The 14,418-nt window shown below is 49.1% G+C and overlaps 1 protein-coding gene across 6 annotated transcripts in view; it reads left to right on the top strand.

Annotated features, from left to right (window-relative positions):
• The first annotated feature begins 5,636 nt into the window (after positions 1-5,636).
• Positions 5,637-14,418, top strand: part of RAPGEF1 (Rap guanine nucleotide exchange factor 1) — an 85,956-nt gene continuing 77,174 nt past the window's right edge. For 5 of the 6 annotated variants that reach the window (XM_082775640.1, XM_082775643.1, XM_082775641.1 and 2 more), the window contains exon 1: positions 5,637-5,818. In XM_082775640.1, coding sequence (XP_082631766.1) covers positions 5,794-5,818 — 25 coding nt within the window. In that variant the 5' untranslated portion in view covers positions 5,637-5,793. Of the gene's footprint in view, positions 5,819-7,408; positions 7,649-14,418 lie in introns of all 6 variants that reach the window. The other variant, XM_082775642.1, reaches the window with a different exon arrangement.

Below are 14,418 nucleotides of genomic sequence, written 5' to 3' on the forward strand. Positions count from 1 at the left end.
GCAAGCTGGGATTTGTGGTGTCACTGCACCAGCATGGGGGCTGGCCAGTCCCTACTTTGGGGACAGGACAACCAAAATCCAGACTGGCTCGAGCCATTTCAGCTCACTATCCCGTGCATTGCTGTGAGGACCTCAGAGGGGCTGGGGGAGGCTCGTTGGATAAGCGTGGTGCTGGCTGCCCAGCGGCTGCTTTCTCGGAACTGCAGTCCAGAGGAGTCTCTGCCTTTCTCTTCTAGCTGTAGAGGTGACACAGCCCTTTTACAAACGGGGAAACTGAGGCACGGGGCTGGCAGAGAGAGGGAGGCAGAAGCTGGGCTGTCACCTCCGATTACGTTTCTCTCTCAGTGACCTCTGCTTCCATAACGCGATTTTTATTATTTGACTTTGGAATATTGATTTTGATTTCCTTTTTTTGATTCGTTTTGGTTTCACTCTTTCCTGTAGGGAGGGATTTGGGTCACCTTCAGCTTCTGTAGCGGGAGGCAGGTCGGGTCACTTGTCCGAGGGAAACGGCCTGGCAGAAAAGCCAGGGTTTAGAGAGCGCTTGCGTATGGAGCAGTCATGGGACCTAGGGCTGTGTTTGTGTCTGAGGCCCTGAATCAGGCCCCTCCATGCACTCCCCGGAGAGCTGCTGAGCCCCCTGAATCTCCATAAGTCCCCCAGGCCACCCAGCCACTCATCTCTCCCTCCAGGAGCTCCTTCATGAGGCGATCATGAATCTTAGAGCAATGGAGCAGAGCTGGACATGGAGTGCCCCATCTCCATGCACAGCAGCACCAGCGTTGTCATTCGGACCCATCGCTTCTCCAAACCAGCTCCTGGTTGAAAGGGTTTGCCATGGAGGTGTGTCCAGCTTCCTTGTGTCCCTCCCATCTCCAGCAGCGCCCCATAACAATGCTTCAGAAGGAAAAACTCAGTCCTGCCAGGCAGGGCCTAAGGTAAATTCCCCCCAGACCCAATGACTGCAAGACAAGGGCAGTGCTGCCACCCCAACCCTGTGGGAACAGCAGCAGTTGGTGGTTGGAGAAAATTCTGCATGTTTTCATTTATTGTTTATTATTTTATTTCCCTTTAAATTTTATAGCTCCAGCTCCAGTGCCTGTCCATGGCCTCTGTGATGCGGAGTGGCAGCAGCTGATGTGCAAGCTGCGCTTGCACACGGATGGGGACCGTGTGTGTCTCTGAGCAGATATACTCAGAGTTTGCAAGTGAAACAGCTGCAAGCACTGACTGAAAGCTGGGAGGGCTCTTTCCACCTTCCCCCTCCTCAGCAGCAGAAACTCCAGGGCCAGGCCACAACCCAGGACTGAGGTCTGGCTGCATCGGCTCTGCTTGGAGCTGCTGCTCGCTGGGGACAGCGGGGAGGACAGGCCACCCGCTCGGCAAAGCCAGCAGCCAGGATCCTGCCGTGCACAGCAGAGGCCTTCACTGAATTACCTGCCACCGCCTCAATAACCTCCGAGAGGACGAGTTCTTTGTGGAAGGGCGGTCAGACATCAAACATGGAGTCAGTGCTGGCAGCAGCACCCTGCAGGATCGGGCAGCGTGTTGGCCTTACCCCTTTGCTCTTACCCAATTTACCTGTGGTTCGTGGTGATTCACATGCTTACTTCCACCGGGAAGTACAAACCCCAGCAGAGGGCTAAGGTTAATCCAAAGAACCTTTATAGCCTCTCCCTTTCCCCCCTCACCTTCCTAATTACTTTAAATATACACGAGGGCTGACAAAAATTTTTAATCTCCTTCTTTTTTGGTTTTTCTTTTTAAGGATCCTGGGGCATGGAGTTTTTCTCAGCCTTCCCTTGCGGTTCTGGTGGCTCATTCCTTTGGGAGATTTTTTTTTTTTCTTTTTTATTGGCGGGGGGGGACAGGCAGGGACGAGCCCACTGTCCCGGCCCCCGGTTCTGTGCTCCCAGGGGCTGCGCTGCCCATCCGCCGGCATCTGCCGCCCTCTAGAGCCCGCAGCCAAACGGCATTTTTTTTTTTTTAATTTATTTTTTTATTTTTCTAAAAAAAAGCCGGCAGGAAAAGCAAGTCCTGTCAGTGATGGGGCAGGATGGGGCACATCTGCCTGGGCCAGGAAGAAGTCCCAGCGGGTGCAGGATGAGATCCACAAGCTCCCAGCTGGGGAACCCACTCCTCGCCCAGCCCTGGCCACCAGCTTTCCACGCAGCAGCTCGTGTCTTGCTCCAGTGCATCAGGCTCTGGGGCCATCCTGCAGCCAGGACCAGCAGCCAGGTAGTAGCCATTGAACTGAAAAAAAAAAATGCAGAATGCTGAGGGTGAAACTGGGGATGCACTCTAAATCAAGATCCTTTTGCTTGTGTCAAGTTTGATGCAGCCCACAGCACTCATGTGCCTTTCCAGGGGCTGTCACAGATGCTCTGTCCTTGCCTGCTTCTTGGCCTTGGCTCCTGGATCTGTCTCCTTCTGCAGTGCTCCTCTGAGCCTCTTACACATCCCATCCATCTCTCCTTCCCTGAGCAATTCCTCTCCTCCTCATCTCCCCACACTTTATTCTGCCACCGCAGACCTCAGAGGAGTTGTGTTAACAGGCACTGAGAATCTTGTCCTTGTGCTTTAGTTTGCTTCCTCTAAAATATCTTCACCTCTTTCTAGTAGCAACGCTGCTCACCCTGCAGAATGCGTTTGTGTGGCAGGAGCAATATCGGGTCACAGTGGTGTGTCTGTCACTTGGGGTTCATCACGTATATTGAATAAGGCCTTTACAGGGAGCTGCTCATGTCTTACCCAAATCATTTAGCAAGGCCAGCGCTGGTCCAGAAGCACCGTGCAAGACGGCTGTTGGCTGAACTGCTTTTCCCTGCGCATTCCCAGTTATTCCTGCTACTGAGGCCCATTTAGCAGGGTTTGGGGGTGACCAGCTGCTATCTCCTGGCATTTCTGAGGGAAAGACCCTGCATCAGCCCAACCCTAACCCTGCAAGTGGAGAGGAGCAGACCCAGGTGAGGGATTGGGGCGGGAGGAAGCAGCTCGGGAGAAGGGAATGGCACTAGAGGGCAGGAGTGCTCTTCTCTAATTGCAGCAATGGTGTTGGCACTTCTTGCTCAACTTCCCCTGTTCAGTGGGTCAGCTGCAAAGTTCAGGGCCTCCAGTGACCCTGTGGGGTGCAGTCTGCCTGCGGGCCAGGGCAGAAGCAGAATGCCTCGGAGAGGTTTGGGCTCTGAGGCCAACTGCCTGCCCAAGTGCCGTTGGCACTTCTGCTGCCGGGTAGTTTCCCTCAGCAAAGAAAAGTCACAGAAAGGAGACTGAGGTTGGTAGCTCCCCTTGCGTGCCTCATGCTGCTGGGTGAGTATCAGTACTGGTACCAAGGCCTGATACCTTCTGCCTGATGTGGCAGTGGCGCCTGAAAAATTGGTTCTTTGCAGGACACCTCAGTGTTGCTTTCTCTTAAAGGCGACCAGAAGCCATCATCCCCTTTCCTCTCTCCTGAGCCTTCATCAAGAAACATCCTCACAGGAGCTTGCACCACTCTGTACCGCTGTGAAAAGCCTCGCCTCCCGTCCCAGCCCTCCTCCCGCCACCCCAGCCCAACTCTGCCCACACCAGCATGTTCACACCCACACAATCAAATCCAGGGTGTTTTTCCCCAGCCTGCTCACTGGGATATTTAGAAGCATCGGGTTCTCCCAGTATTGCAAGTTGCATCTTAATGCAGAAGGCAAAGGAAGCTTCAGCTTCCCCCACCAGTAATACAACACAGGAGGAGTGGGGCTTTTTATATCAGTGTCTATGAAAAACCCTTCCAATTCAGTAGCTGTTCTGTTTGTATCACACGTTATCGCACACGTTCGCCTTCTTCCTTGCACAAGTCTGACAACAGAGCGTGTAAGAATAGCAGCTTCTTACTTCATCTGGCTGCTTCCTGTGTGTGCTTGCGCTCGACTCTGCTCACATTAGCATCACCTGCCACGGCTCCTACTTTCTTTCACTGGCACAAGCGAGTCAAAACAGCTCAGTACAGCCACGTCAGCCGCCTCTTACACCCGTGTAAGTGAGAGAAGAATCTGTCCTTAATCTATTTTTCTTCAAGTCTGTTTAAAAAAAAAAAAAAAAAGGCGCAGTCAGGAACTCTCTGCTCAGGAATGGAGTTTTGTTGGAGCAGGCACAAGTCTCAAAAAAATTAATGGGTGAAGAATGCGCGCTCTCCTTCCCAGAGGTGTTCTCCTATAGCCTGTGCCAGCCCCACGTGTGTGAGGTGTTTAAAAAAAGCTGATGAAGTCACTTCAAACATCATGTGTAAAGCTTACGAAAATACCAGCCTCGTGAATGATTATTTTGATAGAGGGGGAAGTAAACAGCCTCTGCTGCCTCAACAAGCGCCGGAGATTTATTGGCCTGTAGCACAGCACACCACCTGCAAGTCAAGGTACTGCTGTGATGTTTATCCCTAATTAAGTCATAGAAACGAGTTCATTTTCAAATAGGCCCATAATCCTTTTATTGTGGCCTAGGGCCATCGCCACCAACTGCTGTCGTTTTCCACTAGGCAGAACCCACTTCTCTCCTGCACGTCGCCACACTCGTGTCCTGCCACCACTGTGTCCTGCACAGAGCTCTCAGTGCTTCCTGAGCACAATTTGCAGCCAGCACAGATGTGAGGACAGCAAACACGGAGCTATGGGGTTTATAGAAGCCGAGAGCTGGAGCGTGTTGCTGTCTACAGCCTCTGTGGGGCTGCTGGTGGTGGCGATGAGTGCCCCCGGGTTTGTTCGCAGCGAGCTGCGTGTGTAGAAGTCGAGGTGTCCGTGTGATGCCACGAGGATGCTGAGCACTGCTGTCCAACTGGCTAAAAACTAGGGTGAGGTTTGTGCAAATCCCACCGTCGCTCCCTGTTCATTAACTTCACTGCCAGCACCTCTAAAAGCAAGATTCTACCCCAATTTGTGAAAAAGGCAGAGCGCTCGGTAGGCCCACTGAGCTTTTGAAGGACTTCAGGATTCTTGGTTGGTCGTGGTGCTTAGGAACATGGTGCTTAGGGACATGGTGCTTAGGGACATGGTTTACTGGCTAACATTGCTAGTCGGGTGATGGTTGGATTAGGTATTGTGGTGGCTTTTTCCAATCCTGATGACTTTATGATTCTGTGATTGTGGTACAATTCTAAGGTTATGTTCAGGACGAAGCTCCCCTGAGAGCCCCAGGACCCTGAGGCACATCTCCACACTCCACCATCCCCCGGTGCCCTCACAGCACTCCTCAGAGCCCCGCACCTCCCCCGGCCCCACTGACACCCCAAGAAGACCCCTCGGAGCCCCCCCACACCCAAGAAGACCCCTCGGGGTCCCCCCACACCCACCTCCCCCAACCCCCAGCACCCCGAGGCTCCCTCCCAGTGCAGCCCAGCCCCTGAGGGGCCCTCCCCGAGGCGCCTCCCGCCAGGCCGGGCCCGGCCCCGCCCGGTGCCGGCGCTTCCCCGGCGGTGCCGGCAGGCGGAGCTGCGGCCCGGCCCGGCCCGGCTCGGCCCCGGCGCGTGTGTGTGCGTGTGCGGCGGGAGCCCCCGGGCCGCCTCTTCCCCTCAGCGGCCCGGCGGAGCTGGGCTTAACGGGGAAGAGGGTGGGTGGTGGGGTGGGGGGGGGGGTATAGGCAGGCAGGCTGGGCGGTGCGGGCGGGCAGCGCTGCCCTGCTCCGCCGCCGCAGCAGCAGCAGCAGCGCCTCTCTCCCGGATCGCAGCCGGCAGCAAGCAGAAGGAGAAGGAGGAGGAGGAGAAGGAGGAGGAGGAGGTGGCTCCTCCTGCACGGCCGGGCCTGAGCGCCGGAGCCCGGCTGCGACATGTCCGGCAAGCTGGAGAAAGCAGGTGAGGCGGCCGGGGAGGCTCCCGGGGGGGAGCCCGGCGGGGAGGCGGCGCTCGCCGGCCTCCCCTCACGGTGCGGCCCGGAGGAGCCGCTCGCCGAGGGCCTGGCGAGGCCCGGCTCGGCCCGGAGGGGGGGGAAGCGGGCAGGGCCCGGCACCCTGCGGCTCCCCGGGCCGCCCCGAGGCTCCTGTCACGGCGGCCGGGGCCGGGGGAGCGGCGGGGATGCTCTGCCCCCGCTGCCGCCCTCAGCCCCCCGCCGCGCTGCCCGGCTCGCACGCTGGTTTTTGTCAGGCTTTGTGTCTTCTTCTGGTCCGTTTTTGTCCTTTTTGTTTCCCTTTTCCCTTTGTGTTTCTGTCCTCTTTATTATTTTATTTATTTTTTTTTTTCTCCTCCTTCTTCTTTCTTCCCCTATCGTCCTTTCAATGTAGCAAAGCATCAGCAAAGCCAGGGCGCTGCAACGCTTTGGGGCCTACCCGCAGCGATTCATCGCAACTTCTCCAACTTTTCCTCTTCTGGGGGTTTGTGCGAGATCAGAAAAGGACGAGTCCGTGGGCAGAGGGCAGAGGGAACTTGCTCATTTTTTCCTCTTTTCTTGCAAGGCTCTCCCTCAGCCTGGGGCGCTTGCCTTCCAGCGGGGGCCGGGGGAGGCTGCTGAGCTGTCTCCTGCTGGCCCAGGGAGCGCTGAGCCCGGCCGTGTCGTCCCGCTGTGCTTCTGGAGTCGTGTCTGGTTCTCAGCTGGCACTTGGGGTGGCTGAAAGCCCCTGTTTCTTCCGTGTAGCGGGAGCAGTACGCTTAAAGATTCAATTAGTGTTTCGCAAAGCAAGCGCTGAGGTTATTTAGTCTAATTACGTTGCATTTAATTAGCGGAGAAAAAAAAAAACAATGCTGTTTTGTATTTATTTTTTTTATCGTAAGGAGCAGCTAGACACTTTCCTACTGGGGACCGCGCGGTAGCAGCGTGAGTCAGGATGTGTGAAGTACAGCATTCAGGCTTCCCAGGACAGCAGCCGCTGATTTAGGAAGATTCCTATTTCAAAGGAGTAGAGTTGGGAGCAGCCCTTCTCTGGTTTTGATCATTCAATCCCGGTTTGTTCTGGCTTCCGTGCTGTGCTCTACGAGAATACGTTCTCTTGTGCTACGGTTCTGGAGCAGCCTCAAGGGATGAGCAGACTGGCTGCCTGGCAGCCGGCTTTGAAGCGCAGCACATAGGCACGTTTCCAGCCCTCAGCACTAAGTCTCTGTCTCACAAGTGTGCATCGCATCACGGGACAAATGTTATTCCAGAAATATCACAGGTTAATCCGATGCACCAGCCCTGACACAGTATCGCAATGTCATGCTTTGCTTTGGGGTTCTGGCTCTCTCTTTCCGATGCTTACTGGTATATCGCTGCCGCTTTTTCTCCTGGAAGCAGGCAACTGCTTAAGGAAGGGGCTAGCGGCCTTTAGAGACCCGGGGCCAGCTCTAAAACAATTGCCACCTGTTAACATTAGAGGTGAATTTGGCTTGGGGTTTTAGTAAATGCTGATAGCGCTATAGACAGTAATTGCAGATGTATAAATAAGTGATCACGTTTTGTTTATTCGCGTGCAGTAAATAACCCTGTGAGAATAGTAAATATAACTCCACACCAGCGAAGCAGCGTGAAGAGTTCAAACATGGGAAGATGACTCTGTAGACACACACAAATGCAGCGCGGTTCCATAAACAATAGAACAGAAAGGCCAAAAATACCATACAAAAATCATACCCTGCGCAACCTAGAGACCCGACCTTGCAACACACTGAACTCCCATTGAAGAACTCAAGACATCATGCAGGATCCGTCCCCAGGTCAGTGCTGTAAATGTACAGTTTGAAGATGCAATGGGTGAAGGCTTGATGCGGAGGCGTTCTTTCTAGTGGGTGTGTATCGTGGTGATGATTTGCTGAATGAGAGAAACTGTAAATCTGGGAAACTGTCCTCTTCGAGCTGCTTTAATTTCTTTAAGACGGGTGTTATTTAAAAAAAAAAAAAAAAAAAAAATCCAGTCCAAACAAACTGGAGGAGAAGAGACGGGGAAGGGGAGGGAAGGAGGGCTGGAAGCCAGCTGTTTCTGTACAGGATGCTCTTGATCACTGTTCCTGAGTGTTTGAACTTGTGATTGACACAAACAGTTCAGATAATAACGTCACCGAATAAACAGAGTCTGTAATACTGCAGCAATACTGGAATAATATTTGTTGAAATGTATACAGTAGCAGAACAAAGGATACAGAGTCATGAAACAAATTCTGTGAGGTCTAAGGTCTGCCTATTTGTGTATATTTGTATTTGTTTTTTCCTTATGGGAACGGAAATGCATGCAAGGCTCGTTACGTTGTAAATAAAATAGACAGTTGCCCGATAATGAGTTATCGTGAATAGCTTCAGAATTGTTTTGGGCTTTGGTTTGACTCTGCATGAAGGAGAAAATGTTCATCGGGGCAGGCTGTGGGACTAGAAAGCATGTTTTAGGGGTGAGATCCCTAGAGATCTTACATGTATCTCTACTCCCTGGTTCTTTAAAACAAAACACGTTGTCAACACTTAATAATAGAAAAAATAAATAAAAGATAGTAGATAATAGCTACCATCTTGTCCACCAAGGAAGGGAGGACGAGGCTCCCTCTGGAGCCTCTCTGTACTGCTATTTAATCACCAGAAGGGCTACTGTAGGCTGATTCACAGCACTGCTTTGGAGCGCAGGGGAGCCATCTGGTAATGTCAAGCAGGACGGGACATCTCGTTTTTACTTCTTGTAGAATCCCCATTTCTTTAGGCTCCAGTCAGGAAGAGCTCCGAGTGTTTTCTGAAAGCAGATCTCCCTTTGACTTGAGGAGCAAGAACAGCATCCAGCCTTGGTTTTTCTTTACTCTAGAGGTGATGTGTTTGTACTTCTTGTCTCTACTTACAGAAGATACTCGCTCTCACCCTGCTTAGTTGTGTAGTTTTGATATAAAATCCAAAGCAGGGATGCCAGGAAAGCAGAGAAGGCCGTAGATTCTGCTTGGTTTTCCTGTTACCATGGCAATACATGAATTCCTGTATTTATTTACCTGATGGATTACACGCTCCAGGGAGTTGAACTATTCTGCATCATTCAGGGAGAATAAGGGAGCAGTAAGACACCATCAGGTCTAAAAATACAAGCTTTTCAGTGAAGAAAGTCCATTCAATAATGCCCTTTATTAAAGCCAAGGAACATATGGATGCTGTACTTTGAAGGCTTATTCTACTTGAAGTTTTCAATCTTAATCTTGTACTTTCCTGAAGGTTTTTCATATCCCTTGTAAGCTTGCCTTTTCAATAGCTGTCTGCTAAAGGTTGTTGGAGAGCACTGTTTCAAGCGTTCAGCTGCATGGAGCACAGTCAGTTATCTCTGTTCAGCTCAGGACTCAACTGGAGGTGTTTATTCCCCACAGACTGAAAATGCTGTTGTCTTCACCTTTTTCTGATAAGCATTTGCCTGATAAGCAAATTCATCTCTGAAGTTTCCTCCTTTAGTATTGGTGATATCAGCGTGGAGTGGTAATCCTAGGAGAGAGACCTCTGTTCTTAAAGCACATGGCAAAACAGAACAGTTCCGGGGGCCAGATCGTTCCTGTGTTGAGAGGAACTTCACTGTGTGTCCAGAGTCCTCCGTGCTGATTTACATCACTCTGAACTGTGCATCAGTCTGTTTTTTTGTACTGAGATGAAGTTTGCTTGGTTCTTCTTTCTGGAAAACGTATATATTTGAACTGTAGTCTTGTCTTTTTTTAAAAAATTTTTATTTTTTTTACACCTGTGCAGTTTTCTGCAGTTTCTCTTTTTCCAAGTTAAGTGCGGTTGAGTTAGCAGGCTCAGCTCTCTTGGTTCAGTTGTGGCCATACCTCTACACCGTGTGCTTGAGTTTAAGTGAAGGCTTTCACGTCAGTCACTTAGAAGTGTTGCAGTTGACCGGTATAAGTGGTTTTTCTACCGAGGTTTTTTAAACCAAGTAATAATTTTCTGTGAAATGCTTTACACGCTTTTATCATCTACTGCGTTTCCTATTACAGGCCCCTCAGACAGTGGCATCACAGCTGAATTTTCCTGTAACTTGTTTCAAAAGCATCAATAATGCTGTGTAGTTTTGTGTAGAGGCCAATGCAAGATGATCGTTACTTACTGCTTCCAAGAAAATGGCACAAAGAGTGTAATTTTACGTTTTGATAAGTCATCACGGCTTGACAGGTGTTGTGTTGTGTTGCACAGCTTCAGCGCTGGCGTGTTCAGAAATGTCGCCTGCAGGACGGCTGGTGCAAGGCCGAGATGGTCGTAGCAGTTCGAAGAAGGAAGTGGACGACCAGTGTGGAAAAAAAGACAGCTGAAGGCTCCTGGAATGCAAAGCAGCTGGGTTGTGCCTTAGTCAATGAAAAAGCAGAAACTGGAAACAATTGCTAAATTTATTTTCAGCGCAAGCAGTCGTTTTCCTTGAACCGCAATGACTAAATATATCTGTTTGTGTGATTTTCTGCGGTGGTAACTCTTACTGGCTCTTGCTGACCTCCTGGCAAGCAGAGAGATGAGTGGAAGGTTGCTTCAGCCAGAACGTCACACAAATGTCCCTCGCCTGGGTCCTCGTTTCGCTTGCAGAGAGTATTTTGTTTTAGTCAGGGACCTGTAATCTGTCAGCATGGCTTCAGTTGTTGCTCTGCATAGCATGAGTGGAAGAAACGAGGTATTTCTTTGGGAGATTGTACTTTGGTGTGACGTCTGTCTTCTTTTCTTTATTACCATTAGCAGATTGGAGCATTCAGCCATTGTGATAGCAGCGTGGAAGCGGTATTAAATTCACCCAGCTATTGCAGGAATATTAGCTTTGTTTGTTGCTTCTGTCTAAGTAACTGAAGCTTGGATTTCATGTTGTACAGTTGAGAAATGCTGGAGAAGATACTAGATTGGCGGGATGGTAAGAGAGAACAGCGTGTCATTCGCAGAGCTTTAGTAGGGATTAGATGGAAAGGGAGAGCTGGTTGGAGGAAACCGAGGTGCATTCACCTTTGCAAGTTGTAATCTGCAGCCCTAGGACTCTGTGCTGCGATAAAAGGAGACTGGCAAGGAGGAGGCAACTGGTGGCTTTCATGGCACCTTGTTCCAAGGCAAAGAGACAGAAGATGAATTGCAGCCATCCTGAAAAGCTGCAGGAATCCTGCAGGTTGGGACGTGCTGCTGCAGGAATGTGCTGCATTTCTGCTATTCACGTTCCTGCAGCATGACAAAGTTCCTGCTATAGTACCTGACCCATAGCATCCATTCTTAAAAACACATTGCTGAGCTCTTCTGGTGGCACTGGTGCTCCTAGAGGAAACTATTTCATCTATGTGAGAGAGAGACCAGGTCCCCACATACATGGGGATGCTTATGTGGCTTGAGGCATCCCAAGACAGTTGCTGGGTAAGGTTCTTGGTCCACTTCTGTTTGTGTTGCATATTTCACTGAAAGACAGGGCTGAGGCTCTGTGGGTCAAGCAGATGGGTGTTTTCCATGATCCTACTTTATCTGGTCTCTGCTGCTGTGTGTAGAGCTTTTTGGGTGTCATGAAAATACTGTGCATTTGGTGAGTCAAGTTAACATCGCGGTGTTGCTGTCGGTGTCTCTTAAGTATTTATTAATTTTTCTGGGGAGGGTGAAAGGTTAAAGCTTACTTCTACTCTGATGCTCTCGCTCTCTGAAGGCTTCATGTGGGGGTGCTCTTTGTTGCGTACCCAACATATGCACTTAGAATAAGTAAGAGCTTTAATTTCATCCCTTTTATGTACAAAAATATTGGATAATTCTGTATTGAAAGAGAACAGATGAGATTTTCCTTCTGGAAAGAAAGGAAGAAAAAAAAACAGTAGAGGTTTAAAGTCAAGGAATAGTTGCCGACAGCTGGTAAATGTTGGTGGAAAAAGGTTCTGCAACTTGGTTGGATGATTAAACCTTGACAGAGTTTTCCCAATAGACCAAGTACGCAGTTCTAGAGCTGTTAAATCGTAGTTTGCAGGTAGGCTGTAATTGGTGGCAAAGGAATGTGTTCGCAGTGTACAGCGTGCGTTGTTCCATCCCCTACCTTTTGATATTATTTTTTTTAATTGTGTTTCTCAGTCTACCAGCTTGTCCTGTCCTTACAGCCCATGAGGAGGTAAAATAGCCGCAGGAATTAATTCCATATTTAGAAAGTTTCCTTTACGAACCAAATGTCATGTAATAAAGGGCACCCAGGGAAATCAATATTTTCGTTCTGGTTGCATAGTACGTTCCAACATAGCTGTGTTCAGTCAGTCCTTCTGATGGCGGGCTCAGAAAGCAGGCAATACTGCTTAAAACACAGCTTTCACTGGGTGATATATTACGTTTTTATTTGTGTTCTAACTTTATTAACATAAGTTGGTCGGTTTGAGTACGGGGAAGGGCAGGTGGTTCCCAGCCACTCTTTGCTTAACTTCCAATGCAACTTCAGCAGTAATGAGTGCTGCAACTCTATAAATAAGGAACTTAAAAATTCCTTTTTGGATATGTTTTTATCACTTAAATGCCTTTTTTCACGTGTGGATTCTGTTTCTCTAATTCGAAGATGCTTTAAACTAAATTATGAACACACAAGAGTAGTTGATTTGAGGAATTAGGAAGGTCTACCACCAGGTTTGGTTAGAGCTCAGCTGTGAATTTACAGGGACCTACAGAAAATATAGAGCATTGGAGCAGGAGGTGGCTTGTCCATATAAATGTCCTCAGAAAGAGCACACGGAATTATATGTTCAGTTTGATGCCAGCTTTTTTCTGGAGCATGCCTGCCATGGTGATGGTTTGAGTTGACTCTTACAGCTTGGGGTTGCTCCTCCAAGGCTCCTACAGGGGAGAAGCTTGCTGCACCCAAAAAGCATTGTGTGTCTGAAAGTCCTATGACACTGAAACCTCTTCTTCAAGCTTTGTGAGCGATACCTAAGAGAACATAACCGGCAGAATTGGGGTTTCTCTGTTTTTGGCTTAATTTTGCGTGTGCTCTGTGGATAGCTGTTTGCTCTTCACCCCTCAGACCAGCAGCACTTCAGTCTCCTGCTCTGTCAGCCTGGTCTGTTGCAGTTTCCAGGAGAGACACTTAGGAAGGTTGGGGAAGCACCCTGTTCAGATGTCTTCAATTCATTTACGAAATGCTATTTAGAGTATGTTGTTTACAACGAGGTGGCTCTCTTGAACATGGCCAATGTTGTGAGACTCAGTTGGTCTGTGTCCTTTTAAAGAAGCACCGAGTCTCAACTCAGAACTTGCTGAGTCTGCTCAAAGGTGAGCTTCCTTCTTACCTGTGTACCCTTCTTAAATGATAACCTCTTTTCCTATGGAAATGTGGTTGCTCATCCATCATTGTGCTTTTATTACTGCAAAAGGGAAACGCAGCTGTCCTATGGCCAGTTTGGCCATCCAGCATCCAAGCGTGTCATTTCAGAATTGCTACCATGTGGTGCTTGTTCAGAGGAATGCCAAGGAAGATGCAAGGAAGCTGGGTTTCTTGTTTTGGAAGAAGAATAGACAGTTTGCTAGCTTTGGTGCTCATATTTAAAAAAAAAAAAAAAAAAAAAAAAAGTCTTTTTTAAGGCCTGGATGGTGCAGTTTGCTGTTTGATGATTGAACTAAGGTTGTGATTTTACGCTCTGTTGCTCAGGCATTCTGTCAATCTAAACACGTCTCAGCTGATCTTGCATTTTAAATTCACAAGCACAAGACAGATCTGACTATCCTCAGAAAATGAGGGAATTGTGCAGTTACTCTGTTTAACCTCTGCTGAGTTAGTTGATGCAGCCTTTGTGTATAAGCAAGGTCTGAGCATGGTAGGGTATAGGTTCTTTACAGCGTAGAAACTTCTCCTTTTTTCCTGACTTCTGGTACCAGCACACCTGTGTTAGTGAGTAAGCTTTTGCTTCTAAGTGTATGAAAGTCTGATAAAGTCATAAAAGAGAGATTTATGGTGATTCAGGAATTCAGAATTGCAGTTTTTGCGAAGCTGGCTTAACGTCGCACCTATGCTGAAATTCATACTGTTTGGCTTAGATCAAGTGTAAAACATTTTTTTAAAATACTTTTTAAAATAATTTATTTTGAATATAACTTTTGTTCCCATAGCTTCTAGTCCCTCAAGGATTCCTGCAATTGTCAAAACGTTTTAATGTTGATTACATTGTTTTGCCACCAGCTGTAGGAAGAGCCCATGAGACCGTGAGTAGTGCAAACCATAACGCTGAACATTCCCAGCTCATTTCGGGGGGGATGAGTGCCATCCTCCGGCAGGTTTCTGTCCCGTTGGGAAGTTGTTCTGCACCTTCCTTGGTCCTACAGTTACACAAAGCAAGGCGCTCTGCCTTAGTGAACTGTGTGCTGCGTGTGTGGCGAGGCTGCCAAACCTTGCCCCCAAAGACAAGAAGACCCCTTGCCCCTAGAAAATCCTGTCCTGTGCAAACTGAGAGAGCTAAGAGCAAACCCGTGCACCACAAGGGGAGGCCTGCAGGAGCTCCCTTAGTCTTCCCCCTGCTGCTGGTGGCAGATCTGTGAGCTAGCGAAGTTTTTATCTAATTTGCTGCAG

This window comes from Aythya marila, assembly GCF_965140915.1.
Source record: "Aythya marila genome assembly, chromosome: 19".
In the NCBI taxonomy this organism is placed as follows: Eukaryota; Metazoa; Chordata; class Aves; order Anseriformes; family Anatidae; genus Aythya; species Aythya marila.